This window comes from Hydractinia symbiolongicarpus, chromosome 10 (genome assembly GCF_029227915.1).
Source record: "Hydractinia symbiolongicarpus strain clone_291-10 chromosome 10, HSymV2.1, whole genome shotgun sequence".
Taxonomy (NCBI): Eukaryota; Metazoa; Cnidaria; class Hydrozoa; order Anthoathecata; family Hydractiniidae; genus Hydractinia; species Hydractinia symbiolongicarpus.
Window position 1 is genome coordinate 9,684,593 of NC_079884.1, and position 23,599 is coordinate 9,708,191.

At 33.1% G+C, this 23,599-nt stretch overlaps 4 protein-coding genes across 4 annotated transcripts; 3 read left to right on the top strand and 1 right to left on the bottom strand.

Moving 5' to 3' along the window:
- Positions 1 to 729: 729 nt before the first annotated feature.
- LOC130613066 (uncharacterized) lies at positions 730 to 2,123 on the bottom strand. Its single transcript, XM_057434382.1, has 3 exons — positions 1,981 to 2,123; positions 1,238 to 1,468; positions 730 to 983 (listed from the first exon to the last, which is right to left on the bottom strand). The coding sequence occupies exons 1-3, from the start codon at positions 2,098 to 2,100 to the stop codon at positions 792 to 794; spliced, it is 543 nt and encodes a 180-aa protein (XP_057290365.1). The 5' UTR covers positions 2,101 to 2,123; the 3' UTR covers positions 730 to 791.
- A 587-nt stretch (positions 2,124 to 2,710) lies between these two features.
- LOC130612862 (uncharacterized) lies at positions 2,711 to 5,691 on the top strand. Its single transcript, XM_057434203.1, has 5 exons — positions 2,711 to 3,792; positions 4,254 to 4,582; positions 4,824 to 4,971; positions 5,048 to 5,252; positions 5,325 to 5,691. The coding sequence occupies exons 1-5, from the start codon at positions 3,586 to 3,588 to the stop codon at positions 5,636 to 5,638; spliced, it is 1,203 nt and encodes a 400-aa protein (XP_057290186.1). The 5' UTR covers positions 2,711 to 3,585; the 3' UTR covers positions 5,639 to 5,691.
- Positions 5,692 to 5,836: 145 nt separating this feature from the next.
- On the top strand, positions 5,837 to 7,850 carry LOC130612864 (uncharacterized). The gene is made up of 4 exons (XM_057434204.1): positions 5,837 to 6,622; positions 6,752 to 6,891; positions 7,064 to 7,216; positions 7,340 to 7,850. The coding sequence occupies exons 1-4, from the start codon at positions 6,501 to 6,503 to the stop codon at positions 7,744 to 7,746; spliced, it is 822 nt and encodes a 273-aa protein (XP_057290187.1). The 5' UTR covers positions 5,837 to 6,500; the 3' UTR covers positions 7,747 to 7,850.
- A 2,734-nt stretch (positions 7,851 to 10,584) lies between these two features.
- LOC130662410 (DNA excision repair protein ERCC-6-like) lies at positions 10,585 to 23,575 on the top strand. Its single transcript, XM_057461277.1, has 15 exons — positions 10,585 to 11,476; positions 12,281 to 12,389; positions 16,429 to 16,513; positions 17,185 to 17,551; positions 17,761 to 17,922; positions 18,004 to 18,159; positions 18,240 to 18,375; positions 18,452 to 18,622; positions 18,989 to 19,165; positions 19,369 to 19,485; positions 19,564 to 19,659; positions 20,432 to 20,641; positions 21,318 to 21,428; positions 21,582 to 21,796; positions 22,307 to 23,575. The coding sequence occupies exons 1-15, from the start codon at positions 11,172 to 11,174 to the stop codon at positions 23,514 to 23,516; spliced, it is 3,627 nt and encodes a 1,208-aa protein (XP_057317260.1). The 5' UTR covers positions 10,585 to 11,171; the 3' UTR covers positions 23,517 to 23,575.
- The last annotated feature ends 24 nt before the right edge of the window (positions 23,576 to 23,599 follow it).

The window sequence follows — 23,599 nt, forward strand, 5'->3', positions numbered from 1 at the left end:
GTTGATGGAAGTTGCTGTGTTCCGGGGAGTTGCGTCGATTGCCGGGTATCCTCTTTGTCACCCTTATCGTCCTCATCATGCTTACCAATATCCTCTTAAGGTGTAAATATTGGATTATCAGCCATCCTTTATTTACAACATTTTCATTCCATATATAATTAATATAAATGCATTTGGAATCATTTTAAATCCGTATACGGAGACCAAGCAACTACTAGGCATGAAAGTTAGGAGGCAGAGGGTTCAAATCTCACATACTCCATCGACCATCAACCAGAATGAAGATCTTTATATTGACATACCAAACATGACTGATGTTATCTTTCCGGGTAGTCTAAAACTCCTATTTGACCTGGCTCTTACAGGAACTAATACAACACGTAACATTGTTAGTAACATAGGGAAAAGTCTGGTGAAAAGCCTACCGATTACTTTTAATGGTAAGGAGGTGCAGAACATAAGTGACTACAATATTCTAGCCGTCTATCGGGATCTATGGCTACCAAAATTTGATAGGGACAATGATCTCATCCTGCAAGGTATTAATCCAAACGATGGTACCATTAGGGCCTTACAGGTAGGTGCTAGCGACAATGTGGGGACCGATGAAGAAAAGGCAATCGTGGCAGCATATGGGAACACCTTTTGCATGCCACTTGGGAAAATGTTTGAACTGACGAGGGATCTACCATTCTACCCGGCAGGACTCTACGGCAGATTGCAATTCATCATAAATTTCACGCCTTACGGTGGCGTCATCAAGGATGGATGATATTTTTGCCTTTTAAAAGTTAAAAATCTCCTTTACACGTCGTTACAAATTCATAATTTTGGCTGGTTCTTACAGCTGTTGTTTCAAAGGTTACATCTTCCATCGTTCTCTTCTTTACATTCTCGTCAGTACCAATCACCATCATCTCGACAGGACCATCAGTAACCGCATTATCTTCACCGCTTGCATCAATAGATTGATTATTTGACAGCTAAGGTATAAAAAAATAGAATAAAAAGACCTGTTATAATTGAGAATTCTGCGTGTATATGTGTGTCAAATATGGTGTGTATTTTATCCCTTTGACCAACATATGTTCTTAGTAACACCCTGGTAACATTACAAGCCCAACAAAAGTTAAAAAATGAATGAATAAAAATGAACGAAAATGAATAAAAATGAATAAAAATGAATAAAAATGAATAAAAATGAATGAAAATGAATGAAATTAAGTCATCTACCTACATTTACATCTTCCAGTTGTTCATCGTCAACATTGTCAATTTTATCAGCGTCATCATTTGTTAGTTTCATCACAGTCGGCTGTGTGATTGGTACATCCGTGTGGGCTTCTACTTGTCCACTGGAAGTAGTCATGTTTTTTATACGTGACCGAAAATCGTTCATAGGAATCGTCTCTCCAGTTAACTCATGTATTAAAAGGTTCGCAGTATTCATCCAACCCTGACATTCGATCTATTGTTAAATTATTTCAATTTTTATTATTTTCCCTTCTTTTTTTCAGTGTTTTTTAGACTATTTGTTCCAGTGGTAAATGAGAATGAAAATTCGAGTTGATTTTTAAAGATAAGAAAAAATCAAATAAGTTGAATGCCAACTAAAGGCTTCTTCCCATTTGACTGCATATTCCGCTATAGCGCAAAAAGCTCACGAGTTTTGTTGTTAGCACCTTAAGTTTTGTCCAGGTGCGCACGTGCAAACAGAAAATACAGTCAAATGGAAAAGAACCTTAATAAAAACGAATGTTAGCCTATGAAAGAAGAAGAGAATATTTGAAATATTTGTAGCAGGCTGTTTCCTCCACTTTGATTTTAGTCCAAATCTTCAATAGAACTCTTTACAGTAACAAATGCAGGAGCTACAAATGCTGCTCACATAATCCCTACAAACGCAATGTCATTTCAGTTATATATAAAAATTCCGTCTCTTAATGAACTAGTTGAACTAGCAATACAAAAATGGTGTACCTCGATTTTCTTTAAATCGCCAGCACCTTCATCGTCCTGTTGATTTTTGGAATCTTTTGATTTCGAGCCATATCTCGTGATATCTTTACAAAAAGTATTGTAATTATAATAAATAATCATATTTCTTTTCGTGTTTACGTAAGCGTTTTTTCTCTCTCTAAACGACGTAAATCTAATCACATGACTACTAAGTTGCTTGGAACTTTCACAATAAATTCTTTCTCATGCTATTCTTTAACTAGATCACAACAGACTTTAACTGCGTCCTACATTACCTTAAAAACAGATTGCAATCAAAGTTTTTGAGAAAAAAATATTAGGTAGCTACACAATAAGGCCACCATCAAAAATATTTTGTGTTCGCGTCCTGAAGACCCCGCAAAAGTGAGTCGGTCGGGCGGTCGGGCGTATTTTTTCCCGGGATTTTCAGATCAGAGCAAGCAAATTCGCTCCCAGGGCCAAGACAGTATAGCGCCACTCGATATCGTTTGTAGACCATTTTTCGCCGCCCTGTAAACTGTCAGTAGCCACAGGAATGCCCTAAAGGAATTAATTTTTACCGAAATTAATTTTCGCGAGTTTTTGTCAATTTTGCATAAATTAGTTCCGCAGAAAAAAATTTTCTTTTTGAAAAATATTTCGCGAAATTTTTTCCCGGTCTTTTTCCGACTTACCGACTCGGGTTTTTATTACCAAAAGTGAGTCGGTCGGAGGACGCGAACACAACATATTTTTGATGATAGCCTAACGTAAAAGTAGTTTATCTACCTAAAGTAAATAGAAATACATATAGCTAACACAACAGCATATTCAGCTTTCGTCTTCACAGACAGAACAGCAAAATTTTGTGCATGCAATGTAAAAGAAATACAATAAAGCTTCTTAGTTTATAAATATCCTTTGATAATTTTAGGTATGCCTGTTTACAGACAAAAATTTCGGTGGGCTCCTATCCTCTTCTCTGCTCTGGGTTAACATAATCAAATTTTGAACATCGAAACAAAAAACTTTTTAGGGAAATAAGGGAATCCGTGACCTAAAAGGGACATTTAATTTTCATTTTAAAATAAAAACAAATTTCAATTTTTTTATCAATTTTTCTTTTTTAATTCAATAAAAAAAAAAAAATTAAACTCAATTTTCGTTTTTCGTTTTCAAATCAAAAAACAAAAAAGGAACTTCATATTTTGGCAAAAAAGTACGCTCTCCTTCGCAGACGTTTTTCTTCTACGAACCCAAGGATTACTTTGGGTCATTTGGTGCTAAAAATCCCAAAATGTAATATCAATTTCTAAATTTCTGATTTTTAAGAGAATTTTAAATTTGAAAATTAAATCAAATTTCGTTTAAATCAAAAATTGAATTTTAAGTTCAATTTTTGATTTTTAATTTGAATCAAAAATTGAAATTCAAGTTCAATTGTTAATTTTGGTTTAAATAGAAAATTGAAAATTTTTAACTCGTATATGCCTAAAAGAGAAACAAATCATGTGACAAGTCATGTGATAATTCTGGCCTATCAGATCAATTGACGTGAAGTGTAAAGAGTTGTATAACATTCGTAGGATTCAGTTAAATGTTGTTTGTCTTACCACAGAAACAGAGATGAATAAAATTTTTACTGAAGAAATTCTTTCTTTTTTTTCTCAAAAAAAAACTTATGAAGAAATAAGCAATATCTTGCAGTCGCGATATCCAGGAGAAAGAGGTTATTCCGTAAAGTCAATAAAACGGTATTGTAAAGAAAATGGATTGTCGCCAAGGGTTTCACAAGCCCATTTAGAACAGATTGTAGCAACGGCAGTTCAAGAAGTATGTATAAGACATTATTACATTTACTTCAGTTATTTTTTAATAATTCGGCATTTCGTTAGAAAAATATGTTTTTCTAAGATTTTTTCATTTTTACATTTCTCTACATGACACATTTATACTGCAGCTTTTCTTATCGATTTACCTCCTCGTCTTCTAAGATATGAGTAAAGTAGAGAAAACAGCTGTAAATTTTGTTGCGTGCTTCTTTGAGGAAAATATTTTTTAAAGAAAGCGCCACAAATTTTGTTTCCTGAACTGGCTTGTTTTACTGGAGTATATTAAAAATACCAGAAACAAAAGTTAAAACTTTTTTTCTTAATTAATACTTTTTTCTCTTGCTGAAATATTTTTTCTTGAAAAAAATATCTAATTTTCATTTCTTTGAATAAAACAGCGTCTTTATAAATGAACTCTGTTATTCACTATTTTATGACATTGACCAAATTTATTTATTTAAGGTTGGTCCAACGTATGGGAGGAAAATGATGACCGGGTATATTGCTATTAGAGACAATATACGTGTTAGCCATAATAGAGTTGGACGAGCTTTAGCAAAAGCTGCACCCCAAAACCACCAGAGAAGACGCACTGACACCGCACGAATGGTTAACCCAATACCTTATCGGGCCGATTACTTTGGTCATAAAATTCACTATGATCAAAATGAAAAGCTTGTTATGTATGGGGCTACACATGTCATTGCCATTGATGGTCATTCTCGCTTCATTGTCGGCTACTCCACCATGCCAATAAAAAACAACGCTCTTATTTACGATGAAATATACAGGTTAATTAAATTCTCGTTGCTTTCACTGAAATACATATAGTTTGAAACATATAGTTTGAAAGACATAAATTTTGTAAAGGAAAAAAGCATAAAAAGGTTTTGTTGTTCAAAAAACATTTTCTCACCACTGAGGGGTATTTTGTTTAAAAACAAAATTTTATAAATTTTATAATCGTTCCCAGCATCTTTAGCCCATTTTTTTCTGATATATAGATATATATATATCATTTTAATACTTTAGAAAAGCTGCTATTGATTATGGTATCTTTCATCAAGTGCGTACGGACTGTGGAAAAGAGTTTTTTTTAATTCTTGGAATCCAGGAACATTTTCAGCATCTTCGCGGTCGATCAGATATTTTGCCATACAAGCAAACCCAATCAAAGAAGGTGACTTTGATAAATATTTTTTTTCGGCGACTTAATTTAAAACTGTAGCAATTTATAATTCTCTACATATATTCAGAACCTCCCTATCGAAAGAATTTGGCCAGAGGTGAACTCGCGGGTAAATTATCCGGTAAAAAAAATACTGGTAGAAATGGACAACAGCAATACTATCAATATGGAAGATGAAGTTCAAAAATTTTGTGTGTCATCCATTGTATGTCTGGTGACTGGTTTTGGTGTCAATCGAGTTGTTTCAGCGTGGAATGAACACTCAATACCAGGTCAATTTAGTACGTTTTTCAATATCTATTTTCACAAATTTATGGGTTATTAATGTTATATATATTATTTAGGTAGAGGTGTTCCGTCAGTAATAAAAGAAAATACTAACAGATTGACACCGTTATCCGTTGAAGAATTGCCCCCAAAACACGAAGCTGTTCAGCTGTATGAACAAGTGTACCGCGGTACATTGTCGGAAGAGCACACCTTCGGCCAGGATCCGCTTGCAGAAAGACAGCAAAAATTGGAAGAAAGAGATCAGAGCTTTTTCCAACATTTTTCTGTTGAAGAAATATTTTCCGAATGTGTTAACGAACGACCACAAATGTTGAGAGAAGCTATCCTTTTTTACATAAATAAAACTGTAACCTTAGCCCAATTGTAACCATACTCATGACGTTGTATGTAATAACTAACAAATATTAAAACTAACGAAAATGAACGGAAATATTTTTTTTAAGATAACAGTCTGGCTATTTACAACATAGAAAACCCAAATAGAAGAACAGAGAAAAAACGTTTTTTCTTCTTCTCATTCATTTCAAACATCTTGAATGCGACCAGACAGGAAGAAGGAAGTTTCTTATGAAAGAAACATGACTTGCACGAAATTACTGCAGTAAGAAGGAAAATAACCATCTTTTAGATAAATAATGCCTAATATGAAAAAAAAGATTTAATTTAATCTAGATTTTGCTAACTTTTGGGTAAATTAGTTTTAAACATATTTGAAACGCATATCTGCTTATTCGTGATATTACAGTTAAGTATCCGCAATCGGCTGAATTTATAAAAAAAGACAGACAAGCGGAATCGTTTGATCTTATGGCTAAAAAATAATGAATGAAGCCATGGCATGCTATAAATACAGAGCTCTTAATTTTTTCATTAATTGCAAAATTTTGCCCGGAAAACACAGATAGTCGCCATGGAGAGCATCACTTTTTTTAAAAATGGTGAAGAAAATTTAACATTCACAATTCGAAAATGCCAGGCTAATGCTTCTAGGCTAGCCATTGTTTTTAAGGTACGCAATTTTTTTTACCTAATTTGTATTTTTAAACTCAAGAATTTCTTGATTTTTAATCCTTATTGACAAAATATTTTTAAATTTGATGAAATCACTCAGCTCTGATATGTTACGTTTTTATTCGTAGTTAATCCCAGAATCCGTTTACATAAGTGAAGAATTTGGGGCTATAGACTTCCAGAACGAAGATGGCACGTTTTCCGCCGTAGAGCGAGCTATGGAGCACGATCGATTCGAGGTTTTCGGTGACAATGCTTCTCCGCAACATCCTACACCGCCAGTATCAGCCCCTGCGCTATCGCCTGTGCCATTTGGGGCGTTCCGGCGAATATCTTCAAGGTGCGGACTATTTGAATTTACTGAAAACTAGCTAAGGAGGTCTTACTTATTAGCTTTTTGCTTATCTTTGCATAATATTTAGGGTTGTTTTAATGAAGTATTAGTGATAAGTACATTTTGTCAATTTAGTCCTTCTCAACCACTACCACATTCGTCGTCGCCACTACCGTCATCTTTTTTTTCGTCTCCGTTGCCAACGCCGAGAAAACGAAAATCAGATGGATTTATCATAAAAGTCTCACTGGCAAACATGATAGGGAAAAAAGTTGGTAAGCATTACTTTTATTTCTTTTGTGGAATTTTTCTTTTTAATTTATATTACTTATTTATTTACTTTCACATTTCTTATAACAAAAGTGCGTAGTTTAAAAATCATACACAAATTATTCTTAATAAATGATTCTTCTTTATGTTTTGTTTAAAAAAAAATTTAAAATTTAGGTGAAAGTTCAAGAATGCAATACTTTTCACTGTCGCCAACCAATGCAAATGTCCCAGCGATCATTAGCCTTGCAGAAGAGGGATTCGGTGTACAACCATTAATACTTGTACACGCAAATGGTCTTCAAATGGAAGACACTGCTGCTACTCGTGGTGCGTTCTTTAAGTAATATTTGAAAGCAAGAAAATTTATATTTTAAGTTTACGAATTTTTGTATATGGAAAGGATTTTAAAAACAGCTAGGCTAAAATTGGTGAAAATGTTTACTTTTTTAGACAATACATTTTGGCGATGCAGTGCGAGAAAGATTTTTGCCGTTAAACGTGAAGAATTCGTCGGAACTTCTGACCGATTTACTGATGGGGATAATCATGTGAGAGAAAGTATTGATGAAATAAAGACCATGTTGCAAGAAAATATATTGCTACCAAGAGATGTCGGAGCATTGCTGAAATCAACGCTACTCATTGAACCTTTAAAAGAAACATTCAAGTGTGTTGTGTGTCAAGACATAAGTGCTTCACCAATAGCAATTTCAATGTGTTGCAAACAAGTACTTGGATGCTCCACGTGTGTGGATCAATGGACGGAATTACGATGCCCCCATTGCCGTAACGAGTTTTACGAGACCGTTACGGTCAATGTTTTTGAAAATATCTTAGCAATTTTAAACAATTTGTAATTTTTTTATATGTGCATTTAACTTTTTTTCCTAAAAAAAAATGTTTCTTATCCTTACTATCCTTACTAGTAAAATTATTTAAGTTCTTGAAACTGGTGAATAGAAGCTATTCTTATACCAACCTAAACAATGCGGCTTTTCAAGCGCAATATTTTCATAAGATTGTTTTAAGGAATCTTCCTAAGTCCAAATCGATGACATATAAATCTGTAGCTTGATTCCGTAACTTTTGAAATGTTTGAAGATTTTCTCGCACAGTTGATAAATTATTATGCAGTATTTCAAAATCTTCTCGGAAAAAGTTTAAAAACTGGCCCACGGTTTAAGCTAGGTTTAAGGACCCTTCTCCCCATTGTAAGTAGACGTAATATGTTGCGTAAATCCTTGTCCGCTAATAATAATAATAATAATAATAATAAAAAAAGTGATTATTCTTTAGAAAAAAAATAAAATCGAATTTCCTTTTTTAATTTAATTTAAAAATCAAAGTTGATTTTCAATTTTTGATTTTGATTTAACTCAAAAATCAAAAAATTAATTTGATTTTTAAATTTCTATTTAAACCAAAATCAAAAATTGAACTTGAATTTCAATTCTTAATTTAAACGAAATTTGATTTAATTTTCAAATTTAAAATTCTCTTAAAAATCAGAAATTTAGAAATTGATATTACATTTTGGGATTTTTAGCACCAAATGACCCAAAGTAATCCTTGGGTTCGTAGAAGAAAAACGTCTGCGAAGGAGAGCGTACTTTTTTGCCAAAATATGAAGTTCCTTTTTTGTTTTTTGATTTGAAAACGAAAAACGAATATTGAGTTTAAATTTTCTTTTTGTATTGAATTAAAAAAGAAAAATTGATAAAAAAATTGAAATTTGTTTTTATTTTAAAATGAAAATTAAATGTCCCTTTTAGGTCACGGATTTAAGGGTCATATTTTGATTTATCAGCAAAAATTAAAAAAATTAAAAAAGATAGAAAAATTGGAAGACCATACGATTATTAGAACAAGATTGTAATTTCAGGATATTCTTAGTAAAACAAAAGTTTGTTGTACCTAGTGTATAAACTTAAAATTTGGACATTACCATAAATTTTGATGCTGAATTCAAATATGTTAGTCATTTTTGTTGAAATTGATTACAAAAATTTTAAGCATGTTAACCCAGATACAAGAATTGAGAATTGTTGACAGAGCTACAGGCTTAGACTGCTAAAATCAGCACCTCCTGTGAAAAATCAAGTTGAGCAAATATGAAAGATCTTTGAAAATTCTCTAGCTAGAAATCTTTTTATTTTTTTTTAAATTTTATCCGTTCCCAAGATATTTGTCTTAAAAGTTGCTATGCAAAATTATGATGTCATGAGTTAGCATTGAACATAATTATGGTAGCTAAATATTAAAATTTATGTAAAATTTTCAAAACGCATCAAAGAGAACGGCCAGAAAACAGATTTTCTATATGGCTTGTCAAAAATGGTAAAAATAACACCCTCCCAGAGCATACTCATGACATCATGCATAATTAGTGAATCTTCTTAGTCCAAATTCTAAAAAAACAATCAAGAATTTTAAAAAAAATATTCAAATTCCTAGACAACCTTTCAAGCTCATTCATATGCAATTAACTTTTTTTTTCTTTGGAGGTAACCTTCAAGTCTCTCCAACAAATCTTTATTTACTGAATATCATGCGCCTAGCTAGCTAAATATTGAAAGACTAAAGGAGTGTTGTTGTTGTTTTAAAGTGGGAATGTAAATCCTACAAATTATTGGTCTATCTCCATTAGGGCACAAACAATTTCTCTTATTAGATAGATGTGCATATTTTACATGGCTAGCCTCACAAATATCGAGGGATATACCCTGTCTATTATTTCCAGGAGGGGCCATGGCTTAGATGGAGAGTCCTAGAGTATTTAATGCTCATTTTGAGCGACGCAGACCCAATTAGGGCCCGTGCTCTACTAGACAACTCCCGGCAACATCCAACGGCCCACACAGTGTGCCATCTTCCCAATTTCCCTCACATGGCTTGGGTTAACCCGGGGCTATGGTAACATTCACTCGCCCATGTTGAATCGCCGTCAAGAGGAATCGAACCCCGGTCTCCCGCACAGAGTACGAGAGCTATAACCACTAATCTACGGCGCCATATTCCTGATCATAATTTCGTAAATGTTAGGCAGTCTAGATTTCTAAAACTCTTCCATGGAAACAGCAGTAGTCTATAGCTTTTGATACTGTTGATCATAAATTTTTTGAAAAAAAACAATGGTAATTTGGTGTTAAATTATAGATAGATAGATAAATGTGCAAATTTTACATGGCTAGCCTCACAAATATCGACGGATTTACCCTGTCTATTATTTCCAGGAGGGGCCATGGCTTTGACGTGGATTCCTTGAGTATTTAGTGCTCTCTTTGAGCTACGTAAACTTAATTAGGGTCAGCGCTCTGCCAGACAACTCCCTGCAACATTCAATGTCCCACACAGTGCGCCATCATCTCAATTTCCCTCACATGGCTTGGGTTAACCCGGGGCTATGGTAATATTTAATTGCCCATATTGAATCACCACCAAGGAGAATCGAACCCCAGTCTTCCGCACAAAGGACGAGAGTGATAACCACTAAACTATGGCGCCTAATTATATTATACTAGTCATTAAGGCCCAATGGAAAATAAGTTGTTTTAGATGTTTTCATGACGTCAGCAACCCACCCACAAAAAAAATAATTTAACCTTGTTTTCACGCTGCCTCTATTGTGTAGAGCTTAAAACGCCGACCAAGAAAATGTATGTGATCATGTGCTCTTGATGAACGGTTAATGAGATGTAAGGCTTGGAAAATTGTGCTGACGTCAGCAAAGTCTCCTAAAAGTACCAAAATTTTTTATTAGAAATTTGTATATCTGTTGCCTTCATCGTATAGACATTGAAACGCTGATCAAGAAAATCATGTACTTTTGAAAAACGGTTGCAGAGATATTGGGGTTTAAAAGTTTTTTGATGACGTCATCAACCCGTCCATTCCGAAACGGATTGGGGAACCAGGTTTTGGAAAATTACCCAAATTGGTCCTAGGTGCTCCCTAGTTACCTATGCGGTGAAAAATCATTGACGTCACCACCTCGTTTCCAAATTATTTGACCTCTAAGTTTTAGGTGCACTGCAATGGCTTCATTAATTTAATATAGGATATTGACGTTAAAGTTGTGTTATTGACATTGCGCCGTAACGTCAGAAAATTTAACATATTAGACATAAGTTTTTTGGCGACATCAAAGGAAAATGACAATATCCACTTTGCCTGTTACAAACAGACACAGTCTCTGTATTATTATAAGAGATTTACATGAACATTGATATTTAGTTATTATGATTACATTTATTACTATGTTTTGTTAGTATTATAATGAGATATGGAAGAAGAAGATGAAGAAAACCGAAAATCTTTAAAACAAAATCATATTGTTTCAGTTGGTGTTGCCAATGAAAATAGAAACATTTGCAGCTATGGGATTTCAATCAATACATCAGACATTCAATCAGTTAATCTAGAACAACAAGATGAAGAACTCCAGTTACTTGATGTTGATGTTTATGAACAGGAAAAGTTTGAAAAGGGAGTGTTTCATCAAGTCAACTCAGTCTTATCAAATGCAGAAAAACGTTTCAAACAGAATATTCTACAAAAAGAAATTATTCAAATCAAAAATGAAATTAAGTAAGTTATAACCAATAAGAGAATGTTTGTCCTTTTTTTTTGCATCCTTTTTTGACAGAAGCGTCACAAGTTTTAACCAAAGGAGTGTTCTCCCCTGTTAATAGCAAAATATGAACTTTTTTTAATACACTGTCAAACCTGCCTTAACCACGTTTGGAACCCCCAATGTTTTTTGTGGTGACTTGCTCCTCCATAATACAACCACCTGTCAACGTGATCAGCATCCCCAGACAAACTAAAATAAATGTGTCAATTTAGCAATTATATATAATTATTTTCAACTTTTACTTTGTTTCCTCAAAAAATTATTTTTTAACTAATTGTTTCCTCAAAAAATTATTTTTTACCTTTTCTTTGTTTCCTTAAAAAATATTTTAAATATCTGCTTTTTTTCTAATCATATTGTGTCGTTATATCAGTGATGATCAGCTGAAAAATAAATATTAAAATAAATTAGAAACTGGAGGCAAGCTATCATTTTTTGAAAATGTAGAAAAGGAGGTTCAGGTTGAGAGAGTCACTGTAGACAAACACTGAGACACAATTTTTAACGTTAACCACTTCTCAACCACAAAACAATTGCATAATTTCAAATAGTTCCCTGCATTCCAAAAGTTGTGGGGAAGACTAAAACAACTTTCCTGAGACTGCCATGTCAAATGCTGGCTGTCTTACAGAGGTGTTTTTTAAGCCGCCTGTCTAATAGAATCACCTTTTAAAGTTTTCAGAGTGGCCATCTTTTACTAGTTTGTCTGTATATACTGTAAAGAAAATTATTTCTTAGTTTCAAAAATTCCATTATAGAATTGTAACAGGAGAAAAAGATGATATCAATAAAGTATTTTTGTCTGCAAAGGATGGTGGTTCAACAAATACAGTTTCATTTTCCCTATTGCAACAAATACAAAGCAAGGTATATATGATAATTATAAAAATAAGATCAACTATACATTAAAAACCCACTTTTTTGTATTTATACAGTCATTGACTAGAAACCACATCTATTATTCATTGACTAGAAACCACATATATTTCTATTTCTTTTTAATGGTTTAGTTTACATGAACGACAAAATAGTTTTCAGACAAAAAAAATGTGTATCTCCAGCCATAAGATTTCAGCCTTGCGACCGAACTCAAACATATTGCCGTTGTCAACCATCTTTTTTGTATTAGCCACAACAATTTGAAACTTCTCAGTGGTAATATAATTACTGTCATCATGTCTGGCCGTGTGTTTCGTTTTTGCCTGCCCCTCCCACCACACAAGCCACTATTCATTTAGGCATGTAATGAATTCATTTAGGCATGTTTAAATTTAAAGCATAAATTAACATCGTACATACTAAAAAGGGTAACACCCTAGAACAACCTGGAACAATCTAGAGCAACCTAAGAACAAGCTAGAACAACCTAAGAACAACCTGGATCAAGTTAGAACAAGCTAGAACAACCTAAGAACAACCTGGAACAAACTGGAATAAACTAAAGACAAGCGAGACCTATCTGAAAACATGCTAAAAGATCATGCTGATAGAGTCAAATTCGGGTAATCTCTTTGCGTGTTTTGTGAGCGATTGAGGTTATAAGCGTGTACAAAAAATATTGAAGCGTAAGAAGTCTTGTGATTGAAACATCTGCTGAATGTATAATGAAAAGATACGTCAGTTGGACCATCGAGGTAGTTTGGCTCCTGTATATAGCTCTTCAAAAATTTTTATCGCGATCTCCTATGTTTCGCGGAGCCAGAAGGCAGCGATTAATAGCCTGGAATGACAGGGTCACTAATGACGAGGAATAGTCGTAATAGCAACGTAACCAGATATTTGCTTTTGGTTGATGATAAGTGCTTCAAATCTTCATCATCAGAAGACGCCATTTAACTAAAACTGTTTTAAAAAACCTTCTTGGATGCTTAGTAATGAAATGGGTATTGAATTTGTGTTTTCGACATCTCGCTACAAAATGGGTGACCTAGTTTCCATTCATTGTTGTTGTTTTTAAACGATAGGCGTTTTTGAAGGTTTTTTTACCCACAGACCAGGTATAACCACCAGTTTCACAGAACAATGAGAGAGCTGACAGTAAACGAAGAGAATAACCGGAGAACCGGCAGCGAGTGAATTGAGAATTCTTTGCGGAATAGCGTAAACGCTCTGTGTTCTGAAAACTGATTTGAATGAAGAAAAAAATATAATATTTTTCCTTCTTTCCATTCATTTCAAACATTTCGAATGTGGCGAGGCAGAAAGAAGTCGATTTCCTTGATGCAGCGAACTGTATCGTCGTAAGACCAGGGGTTCACATAAAATGTTAAAATTCAATATAATAAAGAAATTCAATAACTAGCTATTGTTCTAGCTAAATGCTGATATTGGACGCACTTTAGAGGTAAAAATACGGGGACTGTTAATGCTGTTGTTGTACTAAACTAAGGGAATCCCCCATAACTTGGCAAGTGGGAAACATGGTGGAAATATTCTTGGTAGAAACCCAGATTTATTTACAGAATCGAGATAGTCTTATATTTTTGGTTGTTATATTTCTTAGGTTGTTCTAGCTTTTTCTCAGGTTGTTCTAGGTTGTTCTAGATCGTTCCAGGTTGTTCTAGCTTGTTCTAGGGTGTTACCCTTTCTTTAAAGGGTCACTCCAGTGAAAAAAAAAATATTTGAAAAAAATGTTATTTAATAAGACAATACATAAATATGTCAGAATAAACCTTTTACAATGAAAATCTTTATTTATACCTTTATCGGGTCTGTGAACATCTTCAAATTTGAATAAATGTGCAAGGCCGCGTAAAGTCGAGAGGACTAGGTCCGTATAAATAAGCATATGTCACATCATGCAGAAAGTCCCTAAGCTCAGCAGCACACCTTCTAAAAGTTTGTTTACTTACTGTTTACATTGTTTGTTGATAAGACGTCTTGTAATAATGACGAAGATTATAACTTAGAAAACATAGAATCGGATAATTCTCTTAATGAAAAAGACTTTACAAAGCTACAGCCACACGACTTTGAACCTCTTGTGTCTCACAACGGAGAAATTAATAAAGATGCAAAGTGACGAGTGTCTTTTACTGACTCAAAGTAACGCTCTTACCAAAATATTTTCTTTTTAAAGAAATAAAAAATATATTTAATCACTTTTTTTTAACATTCTTTTCGTCAAAAACTTTATCATTTGCTTCTGTAAAAAAACTTTCTTACTTTACAAGCCAATTTATTTTTATTTCACAATTCACCAATATTTTTTCTCCGCACGCGCTTTTTTGCGGACAAATGCAAACAAATTTTATGTAACGTTGAAATTTTTGAATGGTCCTCCGTGATGAAGGACCATTCAAATGCGTGATCGAAAGATCGAATAATGTTCGAGTCGTGATAAGTTGGTGAAACGGGGGTATTAATATTGTATAAATAAAAATCATTCTTATGATTATGGTAGGTCATAAATGCGTTGCAGATGCTACTGACTTATAAGTAGTTGTTTTGACAAAGCTGTTTTAGAAACTGCATTATCAGCATTACATGCAGCCTTAAACAGTTACAAAGATTGAAGAAAATGGGTACATTTACCCCCTGAAAATATTCGGCATGTCCTTCCATCAAAAAGTTTCCTTTTTGAAAAACAAAGAATAGAAACTTGAGCGCTACGAAAGATACATGTGTAACTAGAAAACTTTTTTGTCTGGGTTTGTATTGGAAATTGGATAATGTTCTTTTATTTAATATAAAAATGTTATTTGGTTGTGTTCTTGTGGATGTAAGTACAAATAATGAAATCAGAAGAAATGAGAAACTTTGATCGCGTTCACTAGCTGAAATGGCATTTTTACAAAGTGGCAATATTTTAATATGGAATTTTTATTTCCTGGAGATCTCTTTTAAAAGAACTATCTGTGAAGTGCACTAACCAAATATAAAAACTTTGATCGCTTGGTAGATCACCTGCACAAGGTATTTTGTTTAGCCATTTTTGAGTTCTTTCTTTTTCACAGACAGGATTCTGTGAAAACTAATTTCTTTACACTTCTCTAATCGATTGGTACAACGAAATACACAGCAACTAACCATTACGTAAGATTTAAACGTAAATTACATACAAAAAGCGATTTAATGTAAGCTGTAGGTCTTAAAATGAACGTTCTCTGCGCTCGCCTGCACGATGTGATGTCATTATTTATAATCGGATCCAGTCCTAAATGAAATCGCGTCTGTCTGTTTTTTTATAAGAAAAAAATTGAATATGCGAAGGCTTGTACAACAATTTTAAATAAGAAAAACAAGTAAAGTAAGTTTTTTTTGATTTCTTATGCTTTTCCGAGTGCGTATATAACAAAAAAAAGTGATTTTTACTGGAGTTCCCCTTTAAAACTTTTTTGCTTGATATTATTATTTTGTTTTCGTGAAAATTAGGGTCGGTCGGGCACGTAGAACAACTAATTAAATTGGAGTTGCCTGATTTGCTTTTACTTTTCGTCACTTTGATATTTTTCTCCTAACAACTGTAATTTGTGGTGACGGCAAATTTATTGCCTAAAATTTTATGTTTTGTATATTTAGCGGAAATTAACCACCGTAAATTCTCATGGGTGATCTCTTAACCAGTCTTACATGGGGAGAATTTATATTTTAAGATGTTAAAAACCAAACGTTAGTTTATTGAATTTCAAAGAATTTATGTTTCACTTTCATTTATTGCACTTTTATGCCATTTTGAAATGAGTAACTTTAATATTTTGCAATTTCTAAAAGAAACTGAAACCAACAACAAAGTAATAGAGCAGGTGGCATTACAATTAAATTGATATGAATAATAAGTATTTTTGATGTTGCTGGTAAATGTAACAATACATCAGACAAACCAGCAGTTTTTTTATAGAGATTGTTGACACTGTAAATATGATTCCTTTTTTATCATGAATATATCTTACACTAATAATTTCAGGAGGCGTTGATAAAACGCTTAGAAACGAAATTATTGGATACCCAGCAGAGATTGTCAAAGTTGGACAAAAATGAAGATAATAAAGGTACTACTGCATATAATTGTTCCCAATAACAAAGGCTGTGTCAGAAAATTTGTAAAATATATTTGATTAAGCTTTCTAAATTAATTAATTAAAAATAGAATAAATATTTTGAAACATTTCACAATATATAAACTTTTGTAAATTTGCAGTTTATTCTAAGTTTATTCTAATGTGTAAATTGGATGTTTAGTTTATTTTTGCAGTGAACTCTGTCTTTAAAAAAGCAAGATTATTATTTTGAGAATAAAAATGCAACGTTCTCCATTTTTTTAACATAATTCTTCTTAAAAAATGATAATTGTTCTATTCATAAAAATTAATCTCCACGAATTACATTAACCATTATATAGTTTTTTCTTTTTTTCCTCATATTCGTACACGAGTTAAATATTTGTTCCTTTCTGCGTTAACCTTGGAAATGTTTTTCACTAAAAGATCATTCTATTAAAATGACAAAATTAAAACAAAGGAAATAAAAGAAAATCTTAAAGGTAATTGTATAAGGAAAATATTAGGAAAAATGTTTGTAAAATTTTATGCATTGAGAATGGTTATATAAATCGAAAAGCTTCCGCTAATTTAACTTCTGTATTTTTATTTGTTTTTACTATTACCTTGTGGCAAATGTTGATAATAAAAAATATTAGGAATATAATATATTTGTTTTTTAGCTAAACAGGATTATGCGCATGATGAATCTGTTAGACTTGGTGAAATTACTCCATTTGAAGCCCTTGGTATGAAAAAAAATGCAAGAAGTGAAAAACCAGAGAATGAAACCAACAAAGTGGAGAGTAATGATGATGAATCAAGTGAGATAATACAGAAGAAAGAATCATTGAAGGAAAATATTACCAAGCTGTCTGATGAAGATGATGAGTATATTCCTGATTATCATGATGTTAGCAGTGATGATGAATTGGTTGACATGCCAGAAAAAGCTGTTAAAAAGGAAAAACTTAACCAAAAAAAGCTTAAAGATTATATGCAAAAAACTATTGATGATGGTGATTTTAAATCCTTCAGAGAAAGAATGAGGTACTCATAATGATTTTTATTATTTATTTGAGTTATGAAGGTTTCGAAAAGTTGATTATTTTTTACCAAAACAAGGCAAAACCTGAAAAATTACTTTTAAAGCATGCTTAGTTATTAACCAGTGCTACTTATTTAAGAGGCTACTATTCAGCCATCTACCAATAAGGTAAAAAAAAGGTAATATTTGATTTTTTGTTAATAAATGTTAGAAAGCTTCATGTGAAGAATACATTAAGAAATGCATGTAAAGCAGGGGAAGTAATGGAAGAGTATGACCCTGGGGATTTTTCTGACAATGAAGAGAGTGATGATGAAGTCGCTGTGGAAGATGATTTTGTTCTGCCAAAAAAGACATGGAATAAGTTGTACCGGTATGACAAATATTTACAATAACCTAAAAATTTGAAACAAATATAAATTTTTACATGTACTTTATTTTTGTCAATAAACAGATATCAACGTGTTGGGGTACGATGGCTTTGGCAGTTGCACAATCAACAGGCTGGAGGTATTGTTGGAGATGAAATGGGTCTTGGAAAAACGATTCAAATTATTTCTTTTCTTGCTGGATTAGATTACTCAAAGAAAAAAGCGACCACTGTAAACAGGTTTAATAAACACAAAAGTATATCAAAAATACTTTTAAGCCCATCAAATTTTGTGAATAGAACTTTCTCTTTCTTTTTAGAAATCTTGGACTAGGACCCGTGCTCATTGTTTGCCCTGCTACTGTTATGAAGCAGTGGGTTGCTGAATTTCATAAGTGGTGGCCAAAGTTTCGCGTTGGGATTTTGCATGATTCAGGCTCATTTTCAGGAAGAAAGGTAGCAGATTTTTTCTTGCATGTTTAGTAATTTGACTTGAGATTTTAATTAATTTTTGTGTTACAAACGTTTTTAGGCTACGTTGATAAAAGCTATTAATAACCATCCTGGAGTACTCATAACAACTTATGCTGGAGTTCGAATCAACAAAAAAGAACTGTACCGCTATCACTGGCAATACGTCATATTAGATGAAGGTCATAAAATCCGAAATCCAGATTCAGATGTGACTCTTGCTTGCAAACAGGTATACACGGTTTTTTTATAGGCAACCTTAAATTCTTAATAACAAACCAAGCCTAAAGTAGGTAAATAAAAAAAGTAAAATAAAAAAAGAAAAGTAAATAAAAAAAGAAAAATGGCATACAACAAGGGTTATAAATCATCTTATTCTAGTTATATAAATTTCATACGACAAACATAATTAAAACGGAAGTTTAATTTTCATAGTCAGTTAGCAACCAATCTGTAAAATGCAGGAATTTAAGTAACATCGAGCCTTAACCAAAAATTTGTGTCAGTTGTAAAAAAAGTGTTTATACTGTGCCATATGTCTCTTAATTTTTTTTTATTTTACACCAATCCTTATTTTTCCAAATGATTGTTGTTGCAGTTTGATACTCCTCATCGAATAATCCTGACTGGAACTCCAATGCAGAACAGTCTAAAAGAATTGTGGTCATTGTTTGATTTTGCGTATCCTGGACGACTTGGTACACTACCTGTCTTTATGACAGAATTTTCTGTACCAATAACAATGGGTGGGTATGCAAATGCTTCTTCTGTCCAGGTAGTTTAACTTTGTTCTTTTTTTTACTGTGTTGTCTTTACTTTTTACAAGTAAAATTTTTTATGCGTGATTTTCATTTCTGTCTTTTATCTCACGAGCAACATGTTATCTAGTAGCTTGTCGTGACAATGAATTTACCATCAGTCGAGACTATATTATGCTTTATGTCATTGATTTCATAAATCAATTTTATATATTTTTAGGTACAAACAGCTTATAAATGTTCCTGTGTTTTGAGAGACACTGTGAGTCCATATATGCTCCGACGACTGAAAAAAGATGTTAAAAAAAGTTTGGAACTTCCAACAAAGAACGAACAGGTAAACTCTCCCCCACAGGTCGGTCATTTCGTAAGAATGTTTTAAGGTTATAAAGTTGTATCAAATTTTATTTACTAGGTTTTATTCTGCAAATTAACAGACGAGCAGAAGGAATTGTATAAAGAATATATTAATTCAAAAGATGTTGTAGCTATGCTTGCTGGAAATATGAAGGTTGAGTCTGTCTCCTTTACTTTACTAATTCTGTTACAGGAGCTAAATAGTTGGCTGTAGATTTTTGACTTTGATGACAAAAAAGTTTGCTAGCGTAGCAATATTTATTTTTTTAGAACTAGTTGTTTTTTAAACGTTATTGTTTTGAAGTTTATTTTTTTGTGATGGTGAATTTTCTCTTTAAATTTCCACTTGTCATTACTGTTTTTCATCGAGAGTGTAGTGATATAAGATTAATTAGAAAGTCGTTATTACTTGTGTAATTCTTCCAACTTTCATGAATTTGTCGAGTTTTTAACAATTTTTTGGGAGTTATTAACGACCTTTTGAAAAACAATGATAAAACTTTAGCACAACAAAGAAATGGATTTGTGAAAGGTCTTTTACTCCAGTATCGCACGGATTGAAAGCAGTATTCGCTCAAAGAGAAAAAAATCGTCCCTCCCCCTTTATGTGGTCTTTTCTTTTGAACGTTTTTTTGACCAGAAACCTTAGAAATCCTACTAGTTTTTTCATCTAGGCCGCTATTTTTTCCAAATGTTTTTTAAGCTTTGACACCTAAAATCCTATAGATAAAAGTTGCATCCGATATGTGGTACCACGGCATTTTCGCTATTTTTTTAAAAAATATGTTGAGGGGAATAATTAAGAATTTATTTTCAGGTTCCGAATGTTTTTACATTTTGATTAATCTATTGCTAGTTTATTTAAAAAATCTTGTTAAACTTTATTTGTTTATTTCTTTGTTTAACTTTGGTATTCTTGTTTCAAGGTTTTTCCTGGTTTAATCAAGTTACGGAAGATTTGCAACCATCCTGATTTAGTTTATTTACATGAACAAAACGCGAGTAACGCCCTGCGTGTCTTTGATGGTGGATATGGAAATTGGAAACGTTCTGGTAAAATGGTGGTAGTGGAAAGTCTCTTACGAATTTGGAACGAAAAGGGCCATCATGTGTTATTGTTTTCCCAGTCAAAACAGGTCTGTTGTAATTTTTTTATTTTTTATGTATTGCGAGAAGCTTATTATTTGGATTGCGGGCCGTTGGTCGTTTCAATACGCGTTTTTCTGTTGCTCAGCAACTACTGTAATTTAGGGTCGCACTAATAATTAAAGTGCCGCACTAGTAATTAGAGAAAATAAGTTATCTTGTTTCGAAAATTTGATTTCGGAATAAAAATAAGAGAAAATCTTATTCATCGATTTTCATTTTTCGTTGTACTTTTGCAAACTTCTGTTACAGCTGCTTGTGCCATTTATTAAGTAAAAAGTTTGATTCTAATTTATCATAGATCATTAAAAAGAAAAGAAACAGAAAAAAACGAAAACGTCTTCCCTAAATTATCTGGTTCGCACTCTAATTAGAGAAAAATCCGACCTTAGTCGTATTAATTTAGAGGAAAAACTATAATTACTAAAAAAAGAGTGTTGCTTTAAAAGTTAGAGAAAATAAAGCAGGGAAATTTCGAACAGAAGGCTATTTGCACTAATTAGAAGACGCATTAAATTGAGGAATGACGGTAACGGATTCCAACGAAAATCCTTGTCGGAACAGCATAGTATTGGTGTTTGCGAAGATCCCTCTTTTAATTAACATGGTATAAGTGTCAACTGAAACACAAGTGTCATTTACACGTTACGCAATGTTTTTTTGTAGATGCTCAATATTTTGGAAGAATTTCTGAAGACATTTGGTTACACTTACTTAAGAATGGACGGTACAACGAATGTGGGAAGTCGACAAACTCTTGTGAAGAAATTTAACGAGGTATGTGAAGACACGGCAAACAGCTTGTGTCATCGATTCTTATGATATTACTAGATTCAGCCTCGTCACGAAAACGAGACTAGTATACTTATAAATTAAAATGATGGGAATTGTCGTTTTTGTCATCTTATATTTGTCACTTTTTATTTGTAGGATAAAAGTATTTTTGTTTTTCTGTTGACAACTCGTGTTGGAGGACTGGGTTTAAATTTAATTGGAGCTGATCGTGTCATCATTTATGATCCTGACTGGAATCCCAGCACAGATACTCAGGCGCGAGAACGATCTTGGAGGATTGGGCAAGAGCGTCACGTAACGATATATCGATTGATGACCACAGGCACCATAGAAGAAAAAATTTATCACAGGTGATATATTAGCTAATAAGATGTTTTTGCGCTTTCGCAGAAAAAAATTCGTTGCTGCCAAAAGGAAGTGAAATTAGCGAGATTTAAAACTCAAATTTTTCCATGTTAGAAGGAGAAGGTCAGTTTCAGAAAAAAATTATTTTTATCAAAAATTTAGCAAAATATGAAAATCCATGGAATTAAATTAAACAGTCCGGGTATTAAAACGAGAAAAAATTCTACCCGCGAAAATTTGAAGTTAATTATTTTTAATACGCATGACGTTTTAAGCATTATTGGGTCAGATGACTAAAAAATTAAGAATATACTAATGTTGAGGCTTAGCTCAACGATGATATCTATTCCTGCATTATTTAAAATTATTGACATTTTTTATCGGAAAAATATATATTTTGAAATGAACATATCGTTAACATAGCTGGGCCTGTTTTTAAATTTTTACTAACTGTTAAAAAAAAATTGTTTTTCTTGATTTAAGGAATTGTTGTTTTATTATTATTAATGTTTTAGACAAATCTTTAAACAGTTTCTCACAAATCGCGTGTTAACAAATCCATTACAGCGACGCTTCTTCAAATCGAACGATCTTTACGAACTGTTCGCACTGGGCGACATAGGTCCTATGCAGAGCACAGAAACAGGTGCCATATTTGCAGGGACAGGATCTGAGATTAGAATGCGAAGAAAAGGAAAACATTCTAAAAACTCAGATAAGCAAGAAACATTAGCAAAAAAAATGAAAACAAGTAAGGAATATAATGTGGAGGTGAATGTCAGTAAAAGTGCTGAAAAGATGTTTGACCAGGGTGTGTCATGTCCGTCTTTAAATACGCAGCAACGTTCTAGTGAAACCAAAAGAGAAGTATCATTCGAGACACCATTGCAGCCTGGTAGAAGTATGGAAAAGAGTTTCCCTGCGAAATCAAATAAGAAAGGAAAGGAGAAGAAGAAGAAGAAGAAGAAGAAGAAGGTAGCTGTTGACGGTGTTCAAATAGATGATGTTGAGAAGTCGGAAGCCTATCGTTGTTCTGACGATGAAGAGCAAGAAAGCAAGGAGAAGATTCAAAACGAGAAAGACGTGTTAATGAGTTTGTTTCGATCTTCTGGTTTACACAGTGCGTTAAAGCACGATCGTATCGAACAAGCGGGAAACCCGGACTATGTTCTTGTTGAGAAGGAAGCAGAGAAAGTTGCCAAGCAAGCTGTCAATGCATTGCGTCAGTCTAGAGCTGAATGTAGAAATAATGGGCTTTCTGTGCCAACTTGGACTGGACATGCTAAAACAGTGGCTAATTCTAGTATTACTAAAAAACTTCGCTTTGGTAAAAAATCGAATAAAAACGTCGAAACTGCTGCCGTGAAACGCAGTGTGTCAACGAATGAAGATTTAGACTTAGAGAGTGAAACCATAGATGTATCTTCGAGTGCATTGTTAGCACGGATGAGAACTCGAAATATGTTTGGAACAAGTTCATCCTCGTCACAAGTCACTAGCGAAGGCTCATCTTCAAAGGAAGTGACTCTGTTGAAAGACATTCAAGAGTTCATTCTACAACAGACGGACGGCACTGCCACGACAAATGAGATGACGTCATTTTTCGCGACCCGTATAGAGAAAACGCAGAACGCTTTGTTCAAGCAATTACTCAAGCAAATATGCGATTTCCATCGACGCAATGACGGGGTGGGAAATTGGAAATTGAAAGAAGAATTTAAATAAGATAGATGTTTTTTGTAAATAAATAGTTTGAAAAAGAAATCCTAGGCTATGACTAATTATTTCTTCAGCTTTGATGCTGTTAA